We start from the raw sequence: 20845 nt of genomic DNA, 5'->3' as shown, positions 1-20845 counted from the left end.
TTTTATCTTCTTCAGTCATTGGTTATCCTTAATTTGTTAAAATATTTTTCATTTCTCACTCCACACAGTTCTATTTTTGTATATATGATGTACACATACACACATCTCGGAGCCCTCTTAAATTGGACATCATATCATCCCAATTAAGAGAAGAGGCCGCTTAAAAGAAGTCTGAATACGTTACTGTACTCAACAAAAATACAATAGAAATATTAACTACCATTTCTTTCTTTTTTTTTTTTTTTTTTTCAAATTTTGTAGAACTTAGAATTTTTCACCTATTTTTCACTTGGTTAAGCACCTCTAAACCACTTGGCACTGACCAAGTATGTCCCCAATTATACTGAGTTTTTGTTATAACTTCCCCAGTTAAGCAACAATCACGGGCACTCCCTCAGGGCTGACTATCATACAAATGACCTCATGTTGCCTTGGGCAGCAAAATGTTCAGTGACCATTTGTGTAGGTGACTGCAGACTGGCAGGGGTAGATATTTGCAGATTTGCTCTTGAAGCAGCAGCACCCATAGAGACGGCATTTTCCATAACTGGGCTAAACTGGTTCCATGGGAGCCATCTCAAGTATCACGATCACATATAAAACAAATGTACAGTTGGTTTAGAGTTTATTGACACAGGAAAATTAATCCACTATAGGGTAGGGTAGGAATTTAAAGTATATTAACTATTTCAGATTAACTCCATGTGAATTAAGCTAATTTGGAATAAGGTACTCTCATTCAGAATAAGAGGGTACACATACTGAGTTAATCAAGAAGAGTTAATCGGGATTAACTATTCTGAAATAACTCCTTGTGTAGCAAAGCCCTTAAATAGACAACATATACTTAGCACTGTAGTACGCAGCAACATATTGTGGAAGGCGAAAGGCATGATGGGGCACTACAGAAGTCATGGCTATCCACTGCAGCTAAAGAAGCCTCCAGTTGTAACAGTCTTTGTGCCACTGGGCCAAGCTTCAGCAGCCAAGAGAATGGGATTGTCCCAGTGCAATGACTCTTCCATTTTAATCAACTTCATGCACACATCATTCACACACATCTCTCTTCAAAAGTCCTGTGGCGACGGGGGAGTGGCAAAGTGACAGGCGAAAATGATTACTGGGTAGTCGTAGCCACAAGCCTGCATGCAGGCGGCCTGGGACATTGGTCGTCCATCTCTGACCCAAGGGCAGCAGGGGAGCTTGGCAACAGCCCAGGTGACAGAGCAGCCCTTTTTAGGATTGCACTGCTCTCCCTTTGTAAGAGAAGGGAATAGAAAAGGTGCCTCAAAAGTTGCCTGCCCAAATTAAATCCGGCCAGTTTACCACAACGGCAGATCTTCCCCAATGTAGTCGAAAACCAAAGATAACTAAAAAAGCACTAAGGATTGCTGCTTGGAACATCAGGACTGTGACAGACAAAGACGATACCTCTCAGTTTGAAAAAAAGAGCAGCTCTCCTTTCCAAAGAGCTAGCCTGGTATGACATTGACATCGCAGTGCTCAGTGAAATTAGATTGGCAGACGAGGGCATTACTACAGAACCGGCTAGGGGTTACACCTTCTTTTGGAAGGGAAAAGAACCAAACAAAGATAGAATCCATGGAGTGGGAATTGCCAGTAAGACCAAACTATTGCAATGTCTTGAAGACTTTCTAATAGGCATTAACGAAAGACTCATGAAACTCCGGTTACCACTAAATAAATCATGATTTGCTACCATCATCAGTGCGTATGCGCCCACCTTAACAAGCCCTGACGATGCTAAGGAATGGTTCTACTCTGATCTTGACTCTCTCATCAAGTCAACACCACAAAGTGACAAGCTAATCATCCTAGGGGATTTCAATGCAAGAGTAGGTAATGATGACAACTACTGGCAAGGTGTCATTGGGGAAAATGGCATTGGAAAAATGAACTAAAATGGTCTCCTACTCCTAAGCAAGTGTGCAGAACATAGCCTGACAATTACAAATACCATCTTGAAGAAGTAGAAAAGGCCATCAGTTTGATGAGCTCAGGAAAGTCCTCGGGCGGAGATGGAATACCGGCAGAAATATATAAATCTGCGGGTCCAAAGTGGTAACAACACTCCAAAAGATCCTTACTGACATCTGGGACAGTGAAGAAATGCCACAAGACTTCAAAGATGCCACAATTATTCCTTTATTTAAAAATAAAGGCAGCAAAGTGGTCTGTGATAACTACCGTGGGATCTCTCTCCTATCTGTTGCTGGAAAATTCTTTGCTCATGTCCTCCTGAACTAACTGATTTCATCTGTCTCAGAAGCCAAACTACCTGAGACTCAGTGCAGATTCAGACCTGGTCATAGCACCATAGACATGATTTTCAGTATCAGGCAAACACAAGAAAAATGTATTGAACAAAACATGAATCTGCTCAGTGTTTTCACCAATCTGACAAAAGCATTTGGTACTGTCTGTAGAGAAGGATTACGTATTATCCTCAGCAAACTTGGTTGCCCACCAAAACTGGTACAGATCATTCGTTTATTTCCTGAAGGGATGCAAGGTCAGGTACTTTTTAATGGAGATCTCACTGACTCCTTTCCCATTACATATGGAGTCAAACAAGACTGTATCCTTGCCCTTGTATTGTTCAACCTCTTCTTCACCCAAGTTCTCAACCATGCTACAGATGGGCTCAACAGAGGCATATACATCAGATACAAACATAACAGCTCAGTCTTCAATCTTACATGGCTTAAAGCAAAAACAAAAGTAACAGAACTACTAATAAGAGAAGCACGCTTTGCAGATGATTGTGCCCTCCTAGCACACACAGGGGGAAATCTCCAGTGCATTGTAGATTACTTTGCTGAAGCATCAAAATTGTTTGGCCTCGCAATCAACCTGGAGAAAAATGTGGTATTGCACCAATGATCTTCACCATTCTGTGCCATATCCCCTAGCATATCCATTAGTGGAATGCAACTAAAGCAAGTTGACAGTTGTACCTCTCTTGGCAGCAACATCTCCCATGATGGATCTCTTGACAAAGAGATCATGAACAGGATTCAGAAAGCTTCTCAGTCATTAGGAAAGTTACGTAACAAAGTCCTGAAATCCCACAACATAACCCTCTCAACAAAAATAAAACTTTATAATGCTTTTGTGCTCTCATCTCTCCTCTACGGCTGTGAGACCTGGACACCATACAAATGGCATATCAAACAGCTAGAGGCCTTCCATATGCAGTGTTTGAGTGCTATTATGGGGATCCGCTGGAAGGACAAAATTACCAACCTGGAGGTTCTACAAAAGTAAAATGCCATAAGCATTGAGGCCATGCTGATAAAAGCCCAACACGCTGGGTTGGACACATCATTAGGATGCCTGAGTATCGATTCCCCAGAAACATTTTCTATGGAGAATCAGCACAAGGACATTGGAATCACGGCTGCCCCAGAAAGCACTACAAGGACAGCACCAAGAAGAGCATACACTTTGGTGCAATAAAACCGGATGATCTTGAGAAGGCTGCTTTAAATAGATCAGCCTGGCAGCACACAACACTCAGAGTTTTCCAAGCCTTTGAAGAGGACAGAAATAACCAATTGTTAGCTGCAAGGGAAAAGCATCATACTACTGCTACAACTATCAAGACGCTTACCAATGACTTTGTTTGCCCGATCTGCTCACGAGCACGTGTGTCACGCTTTGGACTTCAGAGTCACTCCAGAATTCACAACAAGAGAGAGCATGAAAACGTCATCGTCGAACTGATGGACTACACACACTTAGTACTTAATTTATGAACACCCCAATTTAATCCATGCATTGGCTGCAAGTATTTCTTATAATGCATAAAAATGACTTCAAATAATATAGCAAATGGAATAAACTTCCATGGGTGTTTCTGTGGATATTCATTTTTCTAGTTCTTTAGCTTGAAGTTTTGGAATTGCAGGATAAAGGCATCCTGGAGCTTTCCTTTCACCCGGGCAATTGTTCTAAATAACTGTAAAGGGTTTATACAGCTTTTCCACTTATAGTAGCATGTTAACAAATCTTTTATTAGTTACAAGGGAACAATTCATCACTGGCATAAACAGGTATAGCTCTATTGGGGTTGCACTTGCTTATACTAGCAACGAAGGCTATAGTACTTTAACTAGAGTAATTTATTTTTCCACGTGACTCATTTATTTTATTCCTCCTCTTCCCTCTATTTTTTTTTTTTTACCTGTTCCTGAATTTTGATTTCTTGATAGTCTCTGCAGCTGGTGGGAACAGAGGATGTTCCTGAGAGACAAGTGAATTTAGATGAATTGCAGCCTTCTTCATTAGGGCAGGTTGATGGACGGAAGAAAGCATAGTACTGCTCAAAATCAGCTTTGACCACAAAAACGTGCTTGCACTTGTTACACATGTAATCCCGTTCAAACTCCAGGACTTTCACTAGACTGGTACGAATAACAGTTCCAGTAACAGACAAAAAGTGACCCACATCTCTGGTTTTAGGCATACGTTCTCTGGTTAGCTCAGGGCAAACAGGCAAACCTGTTAAATGAAAATACATACATTATTAAGACCGCAAGTCTAAGTTTATAAACATGAAATGTATCTTCACTAGCAGTGTATGGTACAAAGATGTTTTCTCAACTGGAAAAGGAGAGAAAGACAGATGTGAAGAGCATCCATGGCCATTTCATTAATCTGACATACTAGTCACAAATATCAAAACATATAAGAGAATTAACATGGAGAGAAAATATAACAGCATTACAATGCTATTCTGACCAAAAGCTAAGCAGTAATTTATTGTGACTGATTTGAGGGTTTTTGCCTTCTCCTGTTCATGGATTTTTCTCAAATGAATTTATTAACTGAAATTATTTGATGACTTTTTAGTGAGTTTCATTTACTCTATGACTTTCATTTACCACCTTCTATGACTTGCTATTTGAAATATAAAATTAGCTGTTTATCTGTGATCAGCCATATAAATCATATGGTATTGTTTCCCTGGTTAAACAAGCATAACTCATAATCTGGTGTGAATCCTCAAGATAAGCAAATTTAAAATTCACATTCTATGAGCATCTGACCTTAAAATTCTTTCCTCTAGGATCAATACTAGTAAAGCTCACTTTCAGGAAAGTTGACGGAAAACAAATACAAAGGAGTTATGAACACAACTGAAGCATGTTCACTTATAAGTTCAAGTGAATAGTCATAGTACATTTTTTGCAGTACTTGCCCTGCTCTAGTTCTACCCTAAGAGTCAATGCTGAGCCCTCCATTCAATTGGCCATAAGGCATTCAGAACCATGCAGGACAAAGCCCTTAGCTAGGAAGATTAATGTACCTCAACAGCCTACAACTCTTTTACAAAAATAAATGCACTTTATAATACTTGATATGTGATAACATGAATAGCTGCCTGCCAGGCACTTACTATTTTCTTTAATATTACATAGTAAAGTGAGTAATAACTGTGCAACTGTGACAAAATTTCCATTCCCTGCTCCCTTGGCACACTGGAGTGCAATGTAAAAGCAGCAAAGAGTCATGCATCCGACGAAGTGGGTATTCACCCACGAAAGCTCATGCTCCAATACGTCTGTTAGTCTATAAGGTGCCACAGGACTCTTTGCTGCTTTTACAAATCCAGACTAACACGGCTACCCCTCTGATACTGGAGAGCAATGTATTTCCTTTATAATTTTGCCTTTGGCATAATTTTTTCTTGTAACTGGCATGAACTCTATGACCTTCATAAAGCATAGCACATCTGACACCAGGGAGAAAGCTTGTAGCACTTCAATTGGCTACTGAACATCTTTGTGGCATGAATGTCTGAGTGAGCATCAGAGAGAGAGAGAGAGAGGGGCTAGATTTGGACGGAAATTAATGTATTTTGAGCAATACAGAGACTCCGGTCCACTCATTTTACTTTGTTTCCCAAACTCTCTGCCTGAGGTGTACATGTGTCCTTGAGTAGGTTTTAGTACATTAGTAATAACATTATAGGTTGAGCTTTACATAAATGCTTTGCTACTGAGCACACACTGGTGTTTAGGCTAATGGTAATTAAGCAAAAACTCCCTCATCCATGAACAGATTTGCAGTGAAAGGAAATCTTATGCATTCATATTTGCATAATACAAAACTTCAGGTAGACAAGTTTATCTTTTAATTCCCCCTGAAGCAGAGGGGATCTGTGCAGCTGAGTGCAGCTTCTCTCACCCCACCTGACCCTAACCAGTGCATATGCCAAGGTTGCTCTCACCCCCTCCCCCACTCAAGGGATAAAGAGGCTTTCACCCAGTTTTGGATTCCTAGACATCCTTTTCCTATTTAAGAACATTTTTTTCTTTGGTTAAATGAGAGACTATATTCTCTACAGTGTTCAGGACTGTTCCCCCTGCTCCTTCCATAGCGGGAGGAAGGCAATGTCCTACTGACCCACTTTGGAAGAATGATGAGAAACTCCACAAATCAAAAAGTTTCTAGTCCCTTATGCCCATTTAATGGAAGATAGCACCCTTAGGAAATTAGGCTGAAAGAACTTTTAATCCATGTAGCCCATCCTTTTTATTCCTGCAGCAATAATCAGCCTTTCTGTAGGTACAGTCTATCAAAAAAGTATTTGACTCCTATAGCTTCTGCTACTTCTTTGGTAGCTTAATCTATAACCCCATAACATTATGAGTAAAAAAAGATGCTCATTATAAAGCAAAGAGGTGTGCAAATGAAATCAGAAAATTGGTTTAGAAAAAGGAAGCTACATCATATTTCATGATTTTGAACTGGTAAGAAAGAAGAGGTCATGCATCCCTTTTATATCACAAAATTAATAGTTGCATAAAGTCTGCATAAATTATAAAATGGGTGGCAAATTGTTTTATTTTTTGCTAGTAGAACTCACAAAATAGGATTGTGAAAGACAGAATCACAATTCATATTATATTCCTGAATGTACGTATGTATAATGATGATACCTTTTTGAAACAAGGTTTAGTGGGGTGAAACAGCAGATACTGTGTATTGTATAACTGATTCTTCTAACTTGATACTACTGAAAGATTAAGTAAACATATACTATCAAAATCCAGGGACATAGGTCTATATAACAACATTTTAATTAATAAACATTAACTCTGTCTGATACTACTAACATCTGATAAATGCTTCAGCAATTTTTTTATTGACTAAAGAAATAAAGACAACATTCAAAATCTTATATTACAAAATTGATGGATTTTAGTACAGTATATATTTATATCAGAGTGATAACTTCTTGGAAACTATCATAAGCATCTCAGGCCTGATATCACTCTGTGTAATGGGAAACTGAACCCCTTAGTTCAAAGGCCAGGAGTTCTCTCCAAGCACAATACTAATATGTCAGTAACTTTTGGAAAAGCTGCAATTACACTTGGCCAACATAGGAAACCACTAACTCCTGGCTTATAGGAGTAACCAACTTCAAGTAATCATGCAAGGCATTGCTTTCAATATCAACATCTTGACAACAAATTTAGTGTCAACAGAAAGGACAGTACAGTGTGACAAAGAGGATGAAATGTTCATTACTGATAATTTCTTCCAACAATGTATTCTGCTTTTAAAGCGAGCAGTTTAGATAAGGTCCCACCTGCACTACAAAAATCAATAGTGTAAGAGGAGTTACAATGCAGATAAATTATCCCCAAATTGATTAAAATATAACTCTGTCTTGTAGGGTATACTAGCTCCAACCATCTTTTAACCAAGTCCCAGAATTGTACTAAAGCATCTGCAACAGTCATGCTGCTGAAGGGCTAGAGAGGGATGAAGAGCTAACCACTCTCTGCTGTACACCCTGCTACTTTCATAAAGGGTTGAGGTGCAAACAATGATTCCTCACACCAATAAAAGAATGCATCTGGAACTAAGTGTATACTCATGGAATTTCCTGATCCCTACACAGGTTATTCCTGGTTAACATCTATCCCCCATAATGGGCCCAGAGCCAGTGCAGTTCTATCAGCAGGCATCTGCCTTCCTCAGCACTCTCGATCCTCATAAGTGCCTGATCCTGGGCATGAATTTTAACACTACCCTGGAAGCACAGGACCATCTCGGGATAGAGAAGTGCCAGGCCACCATGGATGTTCTCAGGGAGATTGTCAACCATCACTCCCTGGTTAGACTACCACCCAGACAACTCCACCACTTTCACTTATGTCTGGGTGGAGGACATTCAATTGTGCCACTCCCAGTTGGACCGTATTTACATTTCTTCATTTCACATCTTGCTGGGCCCATTTCTCCAGCATCAGGCTGGACCCATTCTTGGACCACCACCTGGTGGACATAATGGCCTAACTAACACCTGTGCAGCTGGGATTGCAATTAACTGGCATTGCAATTAACAGTCTGTTGGAGAACGTGGGCTTTGCAGCATCCTTCCAGGAGTTCCGGCTGGCCTGGAGGAGCCAGAGGCATGACATTCTCTCAGCACAGAAATGGTGGGATGTGGGGAAGATATGTGACCAGCTCTTCTGCCGTGACTACACCCAAGGGGCCAGCCAGAGGTGGGATGTGGCAATAGAGTAGTTCGAACAGGAGGTTTTGGAGGTGAGAGGCACCTGGCCTCTCGCCCCAGGAATCCATCCCTCTTCAAAGTGCGTCAGGAGAAATGTGACGAGCTCAGGGCTCTGCGTGCCTTTATTTGATCCTGCATCCAGTGCCTTCAGGAAATGGATTGTGACGCCTGCTTTTTCTATGCCCTGGAGAAAAAGAGAGGACCCAAAAAGCATATCATGAGCCTCCGGGCAGAAGATGGCACACCTCTCAGAGAGTCAATGGAGATGTGGGGAAGAGCCAGGGCCTTTTATGTCAGCCTCTTCTCCCTGGATCCAACTGATGCTGATGCCTGTAGAGTCCTGTGAGATGAACTCTCTACAGTCAGCTCAGGGGACTAGGTCTGGTTAGAGCAACCTCTCACTCTGGCTGAGTTCTTGGAGGCCCTCTGTTTGATACCCACCAAAAAATCTCCAGGCATCAATGTGCTGACTCTGGAGTTCTACCACACATTCTGGGAGGTGCTCAGCCCAGACCTCGCAACTATCTGGGCTGAGTCCTTGGAGAGTGGGGTGCTCTCCCTATAGTGCAGGCAGGCCGTGCTCACCTGCTGCCTAAAAAAAGGGACCTCCACAACCTCAGGAATTGGCTCCCCGTTTCCCTCCTCAGCACGGACAACAGTCATAGTGAAAGCCATCTCACTGCAGTTGGGGTCCATGCTAGCGGACATGAACCATCCTTACCAGACCTAGACCATCCCAGGCTGGACTATTTTTGACAAACTAGCTGGTCTGGGACCTAGTCCAGCTAGCACACAGAGATGGTCTGTCACTCACCCTCCTGTCCCTGGAGCAGGAGAATGCGTTTGACAGGATGGATCACAGACATCTCACAGGCACTCTGCTGGCGTTTGGCTTCCAACCCCACTTCATGGGGTTTCTACAGGTGCTGTAGGCCTCTGTGGAGTGTCTGGGTAAGCTCAACTGGGCCTTCACTGAACCTGTCACCTTTGGTTGAGGGGTGCATCAGGGCTGCTCACTGTCTGACCAGGTCTATACCATCATTACTGAGCCCTTCCTCTACCTCCTCTGCAACAGGATGACGGGGTTGGTGCTTTGTGAGACAGACCTGTGGGTGGGTCTTTTGGCGTATGCTGACAACGTGCTCCTTGTGACCTAGGACCTGAGAGACCTGTTGTGGGTGGAGGTTTGTCAACCTATCTATTCAGCAGTCTCCTCTGCCTGAGACAACTGGGTTAAGAGCTCTGGTCTGATGGTTGAGGACAGGGGGCAGGCAGTCTCCCTTTCACCCACGCACCATGTCATCTAGTGGGGTGTGGGTCCACTGCTCTATCCTGGCATGTACCTTTCTCCCCTAAGACCTCTCTGAGCTGCCAGTCTTTTACCAGGATCTCCTCAGGACCTGGAAGCTAGGGTCAGCAACCAGGTCCATAGTGGCCACTGAGGTGGAGGACCTGCTCACAGAACCCCTGCTACATAACCCCCATCTAAGTGTGCAGGGGATGGAGTCTTGATTGGTGTCAGAGGACAGTCCTGGTTGGTAACACCAGAATCTGAGACCTTCTGGAATATGATCTGAAGGACTGGGTGGACCTTGCGGTACTTGGCCAGCAGGTGGGGCTGCCCACCCTGTGTGTCCGCGGTCATATGTTGCAGTAGGCGAGGACAGCTTTGCCTCTTGCTTCTCTCACTTTCCCCAAGAAGGTCCTGCAGGACGGTGCTCCCTGCCCACCCCTTGCTCCTGGCCCTTCAGAACTCATCATCGGGCTTGCGAGCTTCCCCAGTCACCCCTGAGGCCACCTGAGTTGCCTGAATGACATTTAGTCAGTTTGCCTCCAAGACATGCCCAGAAAACATCTATACGCACTCGTTCTTCATACCAGCCACTTCCTCACCCTTGTGTCTCCCTCCTCACCAAATGACAAGACCTGTTGCTGCCTGTGGAGGGAGAGGAACTCTGGCGAGCCAGTCTGTACTCCACTCTGGTTCTACGACCCGCTGGGGATATTAGTTGGAAGCTCTTCCATGGAGCCATGACCCTGGGCATGTACCTGGCACAGTTCACAAACTCCCCAACTATCTGTCCCTTCTGTGGTAAGAGGGAGACTCTGGGGCACATCTACAGAGTGCATCAGGTTGCAGCCCCTCTTCTGGCTCCTCCAGAACCTCCTACTGAGGTTTGGTTGCTCTTTCCCCTGCACCTCCCTGCTGTTTGCATACCTCATCTGTGGTCCCACAATCTTGTGGGACCTTCTTGTCAACTTCCTCCTGGCACTGGCCAAGATGGCCATCCATCATACCAGGAGGATGTTACTAGACAGGAGAGTGCTCTGCAACTGTAGGGTATATTACTAGTCCCTTGTCTGCTCATGCCTTTGGGCACAGCTCCTCTGGGCAGCATCCACTGACTCCTCGGACACCTTCGCGGAGCAGTAGTTGTGAGTGCTGTTCAGGGTTCTCTGCTTGGTGTCCCTCTCTGATTTTCAACCTTTATCCTCATTCTTGATCTGTTTTCTCCTTTGTTGTTCCCAGCAATCAATTTCAGCCTGGACTTAGTGCTTCCTCACTTTCAATTGAGGGGGCAGGACTTTAATTATGGGTTGGCCTAGACTCACCTGTCCCAGTACTACAAATAAATACACACGTTTTGGTTTAAGCCCTGATCCTGCAATGAGCTTCACACATTAAGACCTTAGATTATCATTACACCCTCATCTGTTCCTCAGTTTCCATCCCCACCTCCATTTTACTAGCTGTTGTAGAAAATATTGGATTTAATGCAGTACATTTGTCTTTACAATACAGTAGTTCAAGTAATGTGATTTTTTTCTAAGATATTTTTATATATATTATTTTAATTTTACCTAAATCAAATTTAATATTATAATTGTAATACAAATAAAAAACAGTAATTATAACAACTCTTTCTCTGAACTGATCTTGAGAATTTCAAATAATGCTCCTTTAATTGTAACCAAGCCTTTTATCTCATGAAAGTTTTCTATTCTCTCATGCAGGGCTTTATAGAGGCAGCACTGATTTGTTACAAATTGTGTTGGGGGTTTCTTTGGCTTTGTTAATGAGGGCTACATTTTCTGCTTTTCTTAGACAAATAGCAGTTCTCTGTGGACTCTCATAGAGTCACAGAGTTTAAGGCCAGAAGGGATTATTAGATCATCTAGTCTGACCTCCTGTAGATCACAGGACATTACATTTCCTCCAATTACCCCTGCATTGAGCCCAATAACACTGGTCTACAATTTCTGAGAAGTTGTCTGCTTCAGAGATAAAATGTGATATTTATTATGTATTTTGATGTGCTGAATTCAAATATGATAATTAAAACAACTGATTGGCTACTGTTTCTAAGATATTTAAGTTTTTACATTTTATGTCTATGTATATTGTGTAGATAGTAGAGTTTTCATCATGAATTGTAAACCTAGGTCTTTTCATGTGTTTATGGTTGCTTTACATAATAATATTTCACCTTTCCTGTTTATGTAACACTTTAAAAATCACCAAAAGGGTTATATAAATAAAATTTATTATGAAACAAAAGGCAAAAAACTATTCTGTACATAGTTTAGTCCTATTCAGTGTCTACTCGGCGCTTCTTGGCTTGTCTCTTGTATTCATTAAATGGAGCATCTCTTGTCACTGTCCAGCAATAGTCTGCAAGCATTGATGGGCTCCATTTGCCCTGATAGTGTTTCTCCATTGTTGCAATGTCCTGGTGAAATCGCTCGCCGTGCTCGTCGCTCACTGCTCCGCAGTTCGGTGGAAAAAAATCTAGATGAGAGTGCAAAACATGTATCTTTAGTGACATGTTACAACCAAGGCTTTTGTATGCCTTGAGGAGGTTTTCCACCAACAACCTGTAGTTGTCTGCCTTGTTGTTTCCGAGAAAATTTATTGCCACTAACTGGAAGGCTTTCCATGCCGTCTTTTCCTTGCCAAGCAGTGCATGGTCAAATGCATCATCTCGAAGAAGTTCACGAATCTGAGGACCAACAAAGACACCTTCCTTTATCTTAGCTTCACTTAACCTTGGAAATTTTCCACGGAGGTACTTGAAAGCTGCTTGTGTTTTGTCAATGGCCTTGACAAAGTTCTTCATCAGACCCAGCTTGATGTGTAAGGGTGGTAACAAAATCTTCCTTGATTCAACAAGTGGTGGATGCTGAACACTTTTCCTCCCAGGCTCCAATGACTGTCGGAGTGGCCAATCTTTCTTGATGTAGTGGGAATCTCTTGCACAACTATCCCATTCACAGAGAAAACAGCAGTACTTTGTGTATCCAGTCTGCAGACCAAGCAAGAGAGCAACAACCTTCAAATCGCCACAAAGCTGCCACTGATGTTGGTCACAGTTTATGCACCTCAAAAGTTGTTTCATGTTGTCATAGGTTTCCTTCCTATGGACTGCATGACCAACTGGAATTGATGGCAAAACATTGCCATTGTGCAGTAAAACAGCTTTAAGACTCGTCTTCGATGAATCAATGAATAGTCTCCACTCATCTGGATTGTGAACAGTGTTGAGGGCTGCCATCACACCATCGATGTTGTTGCAGGCTACAAGATCACCTTCCATGAAGAAGAATGGGACAAGATCCTTTTGACGGTCACGGAACATGGAAACCCTAACATCACCTGCCAGTAGATTCCACTGCTGTAGTCTGGAGCCCAACAGCTCTGCCTTACTCTTGGGTAGTTCCAAATCCCTGACAAGGTCATTCAGTTCACCTTGTGTTATGAGGTGTGGTTCAGAGGAGGAGGATGGGAGAAAATGTGGGTCCTGTGACATTGATGGTTCATGACCAGAAGTTTCATCCTCTTCCTCGTCTGACTCAAGTGAGAATGATTCTGGTGCATCAGGAACCGGCAGTCCTTCTCTGTGGGGTACTGGGCGTATAGCTGATGGAATGTTTGGATAATGCACAGTCCACTTTTTCTTCTTTGACACACCTTTCCCAACTGGAGGCACCATGCAGAAGTAACAATTGCTGGTATGATCTGTTGGCTCTCTACAAATCATTGGCACTGCAAAAGGTATAGATTTCCTTTTCCTGTTCAACCACTGGCGAAGATTTGTTGCACAAGTGTTGCAGCATATGTGTGGGGTCCACCTCTTGTCCGGATCTCCAATTTTGCAGCCAAAATAAAGGTGATAGGCTTTCTTAACCATAGTGGTTATACTGCGCTTTTGTGATGCAAAAGTCACTTCACCACAAACACAGCAGAAGTTATCTGCACTGTTCACACAAGTACGAAGCATTTCTGCTCACTTTGGCTAAACAGAAATGTGTCCCTTTGCAAAATCAAACACTGACAAATAAGAGAGCACGACACTGTATGATTTCTAGAGCTGATATAGGGCAATTTGTTCAGCAGAGTGATGTAAGCTTCATTCTGATTGCATCATCCATGACTTCTAGGAATAACATGATGCAATTCATATCATGTATGATGCAATACCAGCTTCAGATTGCATCATTCATTGTTTTGCCTAAAAAGCAAGTACTGTCCGAACCCAGTCATAGATTTATTCATAGATCCAGTCAAAGACGTATTTTAGTCATTTCTGGTTTAAATTGAGATCCCTTCCCTTTATAACTCACTTATCCTCCGCCATTCCCAAGTCAAGGGTCATATATACTGACCCAATAGCATATTTTGAAAACTAGAGCCAATCAACAATTTTAAGCATCATTTTCGTTCTCAGTGACCCAGAATTAGTAAAGTTTGACTACATTTATTTCAGAAGCATTTTGGCTGTAGAGCAGTGTAACCTGTGTTTGACTAAAGCATAACTTGTGTTTGGCTAAGGCATATCTTCCAGAAAGGTGTCCACTCTTGATCTGAAGACATCAGGAGATGGAGAATTCACCAATTCCATTGGTAGTTTGCTCCAATGGTTAATTACCCTCACTGGTAAAAATTTATTTCCAATTTGAATTTGTCTGGCTTCAGCTTCCAGCTACTGATTGTTGTTATTCCTTTCTCTGTTAAAGAACCCTTTAGTACCTAGTGTTTTCTCCTCGTGAAGGAACTTATACACCATAATTAAGCCATCTCTCAAGCTTCTTGTAGCTACACTAAACAGACCGAACTCTATGTTACTCACTGCTAGGCATTTTCTCCAGCCCTCATGTAATTTTTGTGGCTCTTTTCTACACCCTTCTCCAGTTTTTCAACATCGTTTTTAAAATGTAGACACTAGAATTGTAGAGAGCATTCCAATATCAGTTGCACCATTTTTGTATATGGAGGTAAAATCACCTCCCGATTCCTACTCGCTATTTCTCTGTTTACACATCCAAGGATTGCATTAGTCCTTTTCGCCACAGCATCACACTGGGAGCTCATGTTCAGGAAGTCCACTAAATCCTTTTCAGAGTCACTCCTTTCCAGGATACAATCCCCCACACTGTAGTTATGGCCTGTATTCCTTGTTCTGAGATGTGTAACTTTGCCTTTGGCAGTATTAAAATGCATTTTGTTTGAATGGGCTCAGCATACGGATTACTCTGCACTGCCCTGTTCTCAGGGCCGGCTCTAACTTTTTTGCTGCCCCAGGCAAAAAAAGAGAGTGCCGCCCCCCCCGTAAGACCCCCTCCCCCGAGCGCCGAACCCCCTGCCCCCCCTCCGAGTTGCAGCGCTGGGCCACTGAAACCCCCACCCCTCCCCAGAGCGCCGGGCCGGGCTGCCGAACCCCCCGCCCTCCCCAGCGCCGCACCGCCCAAACCCCCCAGTGCCCCCGCTGGGCCAGGCCACCCAAACCCCTGCCCCCTGCGCTGCCCAAACCTCGAGCGCTGCGCCGGGCCGCCCAAACCCCTTTCCCCCCAAGCGCCGCACCAACCAAACCCCCACCCTCCTCCCTGAGCGCCAAGCCGCGCCGTGCCGCCCAAACCCCAAGTGCCGCGCCACGCCAACCAAACCCCCGCCCCCCGAGCGCCGCGCCGCCCAAACCCCGAGCGCTGTGCCGTGCCAACCTCCACCCCCCCAGCGCTGTGCTGCCGAAGCCCTCGCCCCCCCCGTGCCGCATCGCTGAAACACAAACAAAAAATCTTGAGTGCCACCCAACCGAACCAAAAAAACAAAAAACCCCAAGTGCCCCCCACCACCCCAAGATTGGCTGCCCCTTCCAAGGTGCCGCCACAAGCACGTGCTTGGTCGGCTGGTGCCTGGAGCCGGCCCTGCCTGTTCCCACCATTATTCATCATCCTGTCAATCTTCCTGTCATCTGCACATTTCATCAGCAATGATTTTATGTTTATTTATAGATCATTGATGAAAATGTCAAACCATGTCAAGCCTCATACTGATCCCTACAGAAGCTCACTAGAAACACCCCCATTCGATGATGTTTCCCTATTAACAACTACTGAGATCTGTCACTTAGCCAGTTCATAATCATTTAATTTGTGTTCTATTGACATTTTATAGTGCTAATTTTTAATCAGAATGTCATAAATACTAAGTATCAGGGGGTAGCCGTGTTAGTCTGTATCTACAAAAACAACAAGGAGTTTGGTGGCACCTTAAAGACTAACAGATTTATTTGGGCATAAGCTTTCGTGGGTAAAAACCTCACTTCTTTGGATGCATAGTCAATCACCTTACAAAAATATAAAGTATATTACAACTATGTAGTTACCTTTATCAATCAAATTAGTAATCTCATCCAAGAATGAAATCAGGTTTGTTTGACCAGACTATTTTCCGTAAAACCATGTTAACTGGTATTAATTATATTCCTAGCTTTTAATTTTTTAGTAATATCCCATTTCAGCTTTTCCATTATTTTCCCCCGGATTGTTGTCAGGCTAACCAGCCTATAGTTCTGCAGGTCATCCCACTTAAGTTTTTTGAATATTGGCACAACATTAGTATGCTTCCAGTCTTTTGGAATTTCCCTGGTATTCCAAGAATTATTAAAAATGAACATCAGCAGGCAAGAGATCTCCTCAGCCAGATCTTTTAGGTCTCTTGGTGGAAGCTATCCAGGTCTACTCTTTTAAAAATGTTTATCCCTAGAAGATGTTGTTTAACATCCTCCATACTTATCAGTGGTCTGGAAAGTATTTATAATTTTCCTTTAAACAAAGCACATCATCCTGCTTCTTTTCAAATACAGAACAGAAATATTTATTGAACATATCTGCCTTTTCTGCATCATTAACAATTTTGCCATCTGCATCTAGTATAGATTTATTTCATTGCTAGGATTTTTTTTGTTTCTAATATACTTAAACTCCTTATTGTTCCTTACATATCGAAATTGCCAAAATAAAAACACAGAGGACAGTAATTTCTCCCACCAGGCACTGCACTAGTTCCTGGTTAATAGAGTACACTGGAACTTTTAAGGTGGGATGTACAAGGAAGATTAAGGTGGGATGTACAAGCATTACATTGCTCTGCTGCCCAGTGGAATTCAAAACCCTGAATTAGGTGCCAAGGGCTCCTTATGTAATATATGGGGAGAGTTATATTGATGTGGCCTAAGTTGCACCCCTCAAAGGGAATTAAGGTGCCTAACTCTTGGCCAGAGGGAGGCATGATCTTTGTTTGGGATCCAGAGCTGGGAACCCTCTCCTGGAGTTAGGCACCTATATCCTTTTTCGTGAAAAACTGAGGAACAGCAAGTAGTGCTGGTGCCCCCTTATGATCTTTTGGCCCATTGGTTATGGCACTCATCCAGGATGTGTGGACCTAGGTTCAAATCCCCGCTCTGCCTGATGGGAAGCAGGGAGAATGGAACCTGGGTCTCTGACCTCCCAGGTGCCCTAACCAGTGGATTGCTCAGTCTTTAGGAACTTTAGGTGCCTACAGGGTTAGGCGGCACCCAATTCTCTTGTGAATACTACCCTTTGTCAATAAAACATTAATTCACAACATCTCATGGAATTACACACCTCAATGACTCACCTGATATTCTGGCATGAAGATTCTGCTTAATGCTAAAATCGTGAGTCTGGGAAGCAGATTGCAGAGCTGTCATGGCTGCCCTGCGCAATGCATTATCAAAAATAGGGAGCACTTCATTTGGAAATGCATTGAAATATTCTCCAATTTCCATGTTGGTCTCAAAAAGGGTGAGGGCATCAACAATGACTGGGTAATGTCCCTCATCATCTCTTTCCCTTAAGATATTCAAGATGTCATTCCTGTGATGTTCCAAAACATAGGATTCAAACACTTGTCCGATTAGGTTTACTTGGTCAGCATTTAATAGCATATTGAACCTATAATTGTAAAAGGGAAAAAACTTAATTAAAGATCTCAAAAAACTAAAAATCATTTTTTTTTAAAGAATATTTTTGTTAGGGTCACAAGTGAACAATGTAAAGTAAAGTACATTATATGCCCTGACAAAAATTTGTTAAACTGGGATAAAGATAGTTTGCTAAGTGTTTTGAAAATTATGAATGAAAAGTACCATATGGTAAGCATGCATATTATCTTTAGCTAACGGTCTTAGTTCACACACCTTACTCAGTGAAAACTCTCATTGACATCAATAAACATTTAAGATATTTATTTCAATTGCTATTAAGTGCCTCTCACGAGGCCTTGGGCCTTTTACAAACTTAACTGCAACGGGACTGTTCACATGCATAAAGTCAAGCATGGGCACATTTGCAGGATTGAGCTTTTCAGGGCTGCGACTATATTTGTCTTCCCTATATTTGTAGATAATGCCTAACACATTCTGGGTGCTACTGACATATAAATAGTAATAAACTATAATTACATAATAAACCTGTTATAGCAGCAACTTGCAAAGAAGCAGGAACCTTCTCTTGCTCAAGTTTACCATCTATGAAGTTTAGAGCTTGGAATGTTTTCCTCTGAGTCAGTGTGAATGGAACAAATATCAGTGAGTTTTTGTTTGCTTGAGTATAAATGATTTTTGGGCAACAAACAAACTAACAACTAATCAAAACTTTTTTTGGTGAAGACCAGGTGCTCTGTGGTTCCTGTGATGTTCCTATTTCTAAACTTCCTAATGGACAGAACATATGTAACATAAATGTGTTCTTTGATTGGCTGAGTGTAGTGAGGTCCTCCATTCAGCATGATGGCCTTTCTGTTAGTGTGTAAAGTGATAAGTTTTGAATGCCATATCCAATCAGAATGGGGGAACAGAGAGTGCACATAGAGCCCCTGCTATGGGAGGAGGAATGAAGCATCCTGGCATGAGAGGGAATGGGGGCACACAGAGCCACTGACATGGGGGAAGAGGCAAATGAGGGGATAGAGGGCACACAGAGACCCTGGCGTGGGAGAAAAATGGGGGATGCTGATATGGGGAAGATGAAATAGGGGCCACACAGAGCCAAGGGGGAGGGGTGAAGCGGTGGAGCAGGGAGTCCATGACATAGCAGGGGATGGAAGGGTGGCACACATGAAGCTTGTAGGGGGGAAATGAAGGGACACACGGAACCCCTGGTATGTGCAGAAGCTACAAAGTGTGCAACCCCCTAGTTCCATCACTAGGGAGTCAGGTGCCCCAGCCCACTCAGGCCTGTCCGGTTGTGACTATCTTTACCAGGGAAGTCTAAAAGAAGGGGGTGAAGAAGCGAGGCAGCCTCAACACCCCCCCTCCCGGGGGCCAGGCCTGCCTTTGTGTCTGCGCAGCGCCCAGCGGGCACACACACCTCGACGTGAGAGAGAGAGCGAGAGAGAGAGGTGCCCAAGAAGCAGGGAGGCCTGAGAGGCGTCTCCCCCGCCGCGGGCAGGGGCAGGGGGCACAGGGCTGCTGCTGCGGGAACCTTCCAGCCCCACCTCCCTGAGCCAGGGCAGCCAATCCCGCTGGCCCCTAGGGGGCTGGGGCCGCGGAGCGGGGCACGTGGCGCCGGGCCAGCCCCAGGGGAACGGGGAACTCGCAGCCACAAAGTTTCTCCCCGGAGCTCCCGCGGCGGGGGAGGGGCGCGGGCAATGCCCCTCACTGGGGCTGAGCCCCAGGGCCCCTGCTCCAGCGCCTGCCCCCGCGGGCCGCCCGCCGCGCTCTCCTACCCCGCCGGGGTTACCTGCCGCCGCCGCCTCCCGAGCCGGGCTCTCGCAGCAGCCGCCGCGCTGCACCGAGGCAGCGACCCTGAGCGGCCACCCTCACCCGGCAGGAGAAGCCGCTCCGTCCCGCCCCCTCCGCTCCGCGCCCGGGGCCGGCTGCCGGCGAGAGGGGCCCAGCGAGCCGGAAACGTGGCTGGGCGCAGCGTGAGAAGGACAGAGCCTCCCCCAGCAGGCGGAGCAGAGCGAGCCCGGGAGCGGCCCGCGGAGCTGCGGTGAGGGGTCGGGGTAGCGGCACAAGCTGCAACCTAGAGAGGAAATTCTGCCACGGAGCAGTTTGTGCTACTAGCCCGGGAGCTGGAGGGGGAGCCGCGCTGGGCCTCTCGGGCGGCCCTGCGCTCTTCCTGGGGCCGCGAGATGAGTTAGTGCTGAGCCCCCGATGCACATCGCTTCTCTCTGCCCACCCCCGTCTGTGTGACCACGCGGTACCCCTGCTAATCTTAAAGCCGGTGTCGTTTACCCCTGTTAATTCCCCCACCACCAGGAGCCAGGCTGCCAGGCTCTCCTCGGATTGCAGGGAGAGTAGTAGCACCCACTCATGTACTTATTTGCTACACTGATATTGACTTGGACTCTTTATACATTCCATGGGTGGCGTACCGGAGCCAACTTATCCACTGATGCTTTAAAAACTCTTGCATCCCAATCTTGCTCTGTGCTGGTTATGTGATATGTATCTCTCTCTTCATCTTTGCAACCGATACCTTTGATCCCTCATAACTCAAGCCAGACCCCAGATGTACAGTACCTTCCCTCTTAACTTGTGTATATTCAATTTTAAACTAACTTAAATAAAAATTTTAAATCTGAACAGTTGCAGAAATAAAAATAATCTGAGCTGTCCTGCTGGGATAAGAAGAGGAGACCCGGGTCAGGGATTGAAGGAAGAACAAGATGTCCAGCAGAGGCAATCATGATATTCGGTAAAGGAATAGAGGGCAAGAAGCAGGATTACATGTGTGTTTTTTTTTTTTAATATTGTTTTAAATGAATTTTAACAGTTCTGCTTGAAATGTTTTAAATTTGTCCCCGACAGTAAGTAACCTTCACTTTTAGCAGGTTTGGAACTTTTGAAGTAGATGTTCTCACCAGCCAACATGTGGAGTCCCAGAGAGGCTGCCAGTCAGATCATCAAAAGAATATTTAAGGTCCATTCTTTAAACAAGAAACATGGTTTTCAGAAATGCCCTCAGATTTTGTGAATGCCCTGC

The 20845-nt window shown here is 44.2% G+C and overlaps 1 protein-coding gene across 1 annotated transcript in view; it reads right to left on the bottom strand.

Annotated features, from left to right (window-relative positions):
* MCM9 (minichromosome maintenance 9 homologous recombination repair factor) overlaps positions 1-20171 on the bottom strand; it is a 78644-nt gene extending 58473 nt beyond the window's left edge. The window contains exons 1-3 of the mRNA XM_054022646.1: positions 19598-20171; positions 17493-17809; positions 4208-4524 (exon numbers count right to left, since the gene is read on the bottom strand). Coding sequence (XP_053878621.1) covers positions 4208-4524; positions 17493-17802 — 627 coding nt within the window. The 5' untranslated portion in view covers positions 17803-17809; positions 19598-20171. The remainder of the gene's footprint in view (positions 1-4207; positions 4525-17492; positions 17810-19597) is intronic.
* Positions 20172-20845: the final 674 nt, after the last annotated feature.

This window comes from Malaclemys terrapin, chromosome 3 (assembly GCF_027887155.1).
Source record: "Malaclemys terrapin pileata isolate rMalTer1 chromosome 3, rMalTer1.hap1, whole genome shotgun sequence".
NCBI lineage: Eukaryota > Metazoa > Chordata > Testudines > Emydidae > Malaclemys > Malaclemys terrapin.
This window is presented reverse-complemented; position numbering and strand designations above follow the sequence as displayed.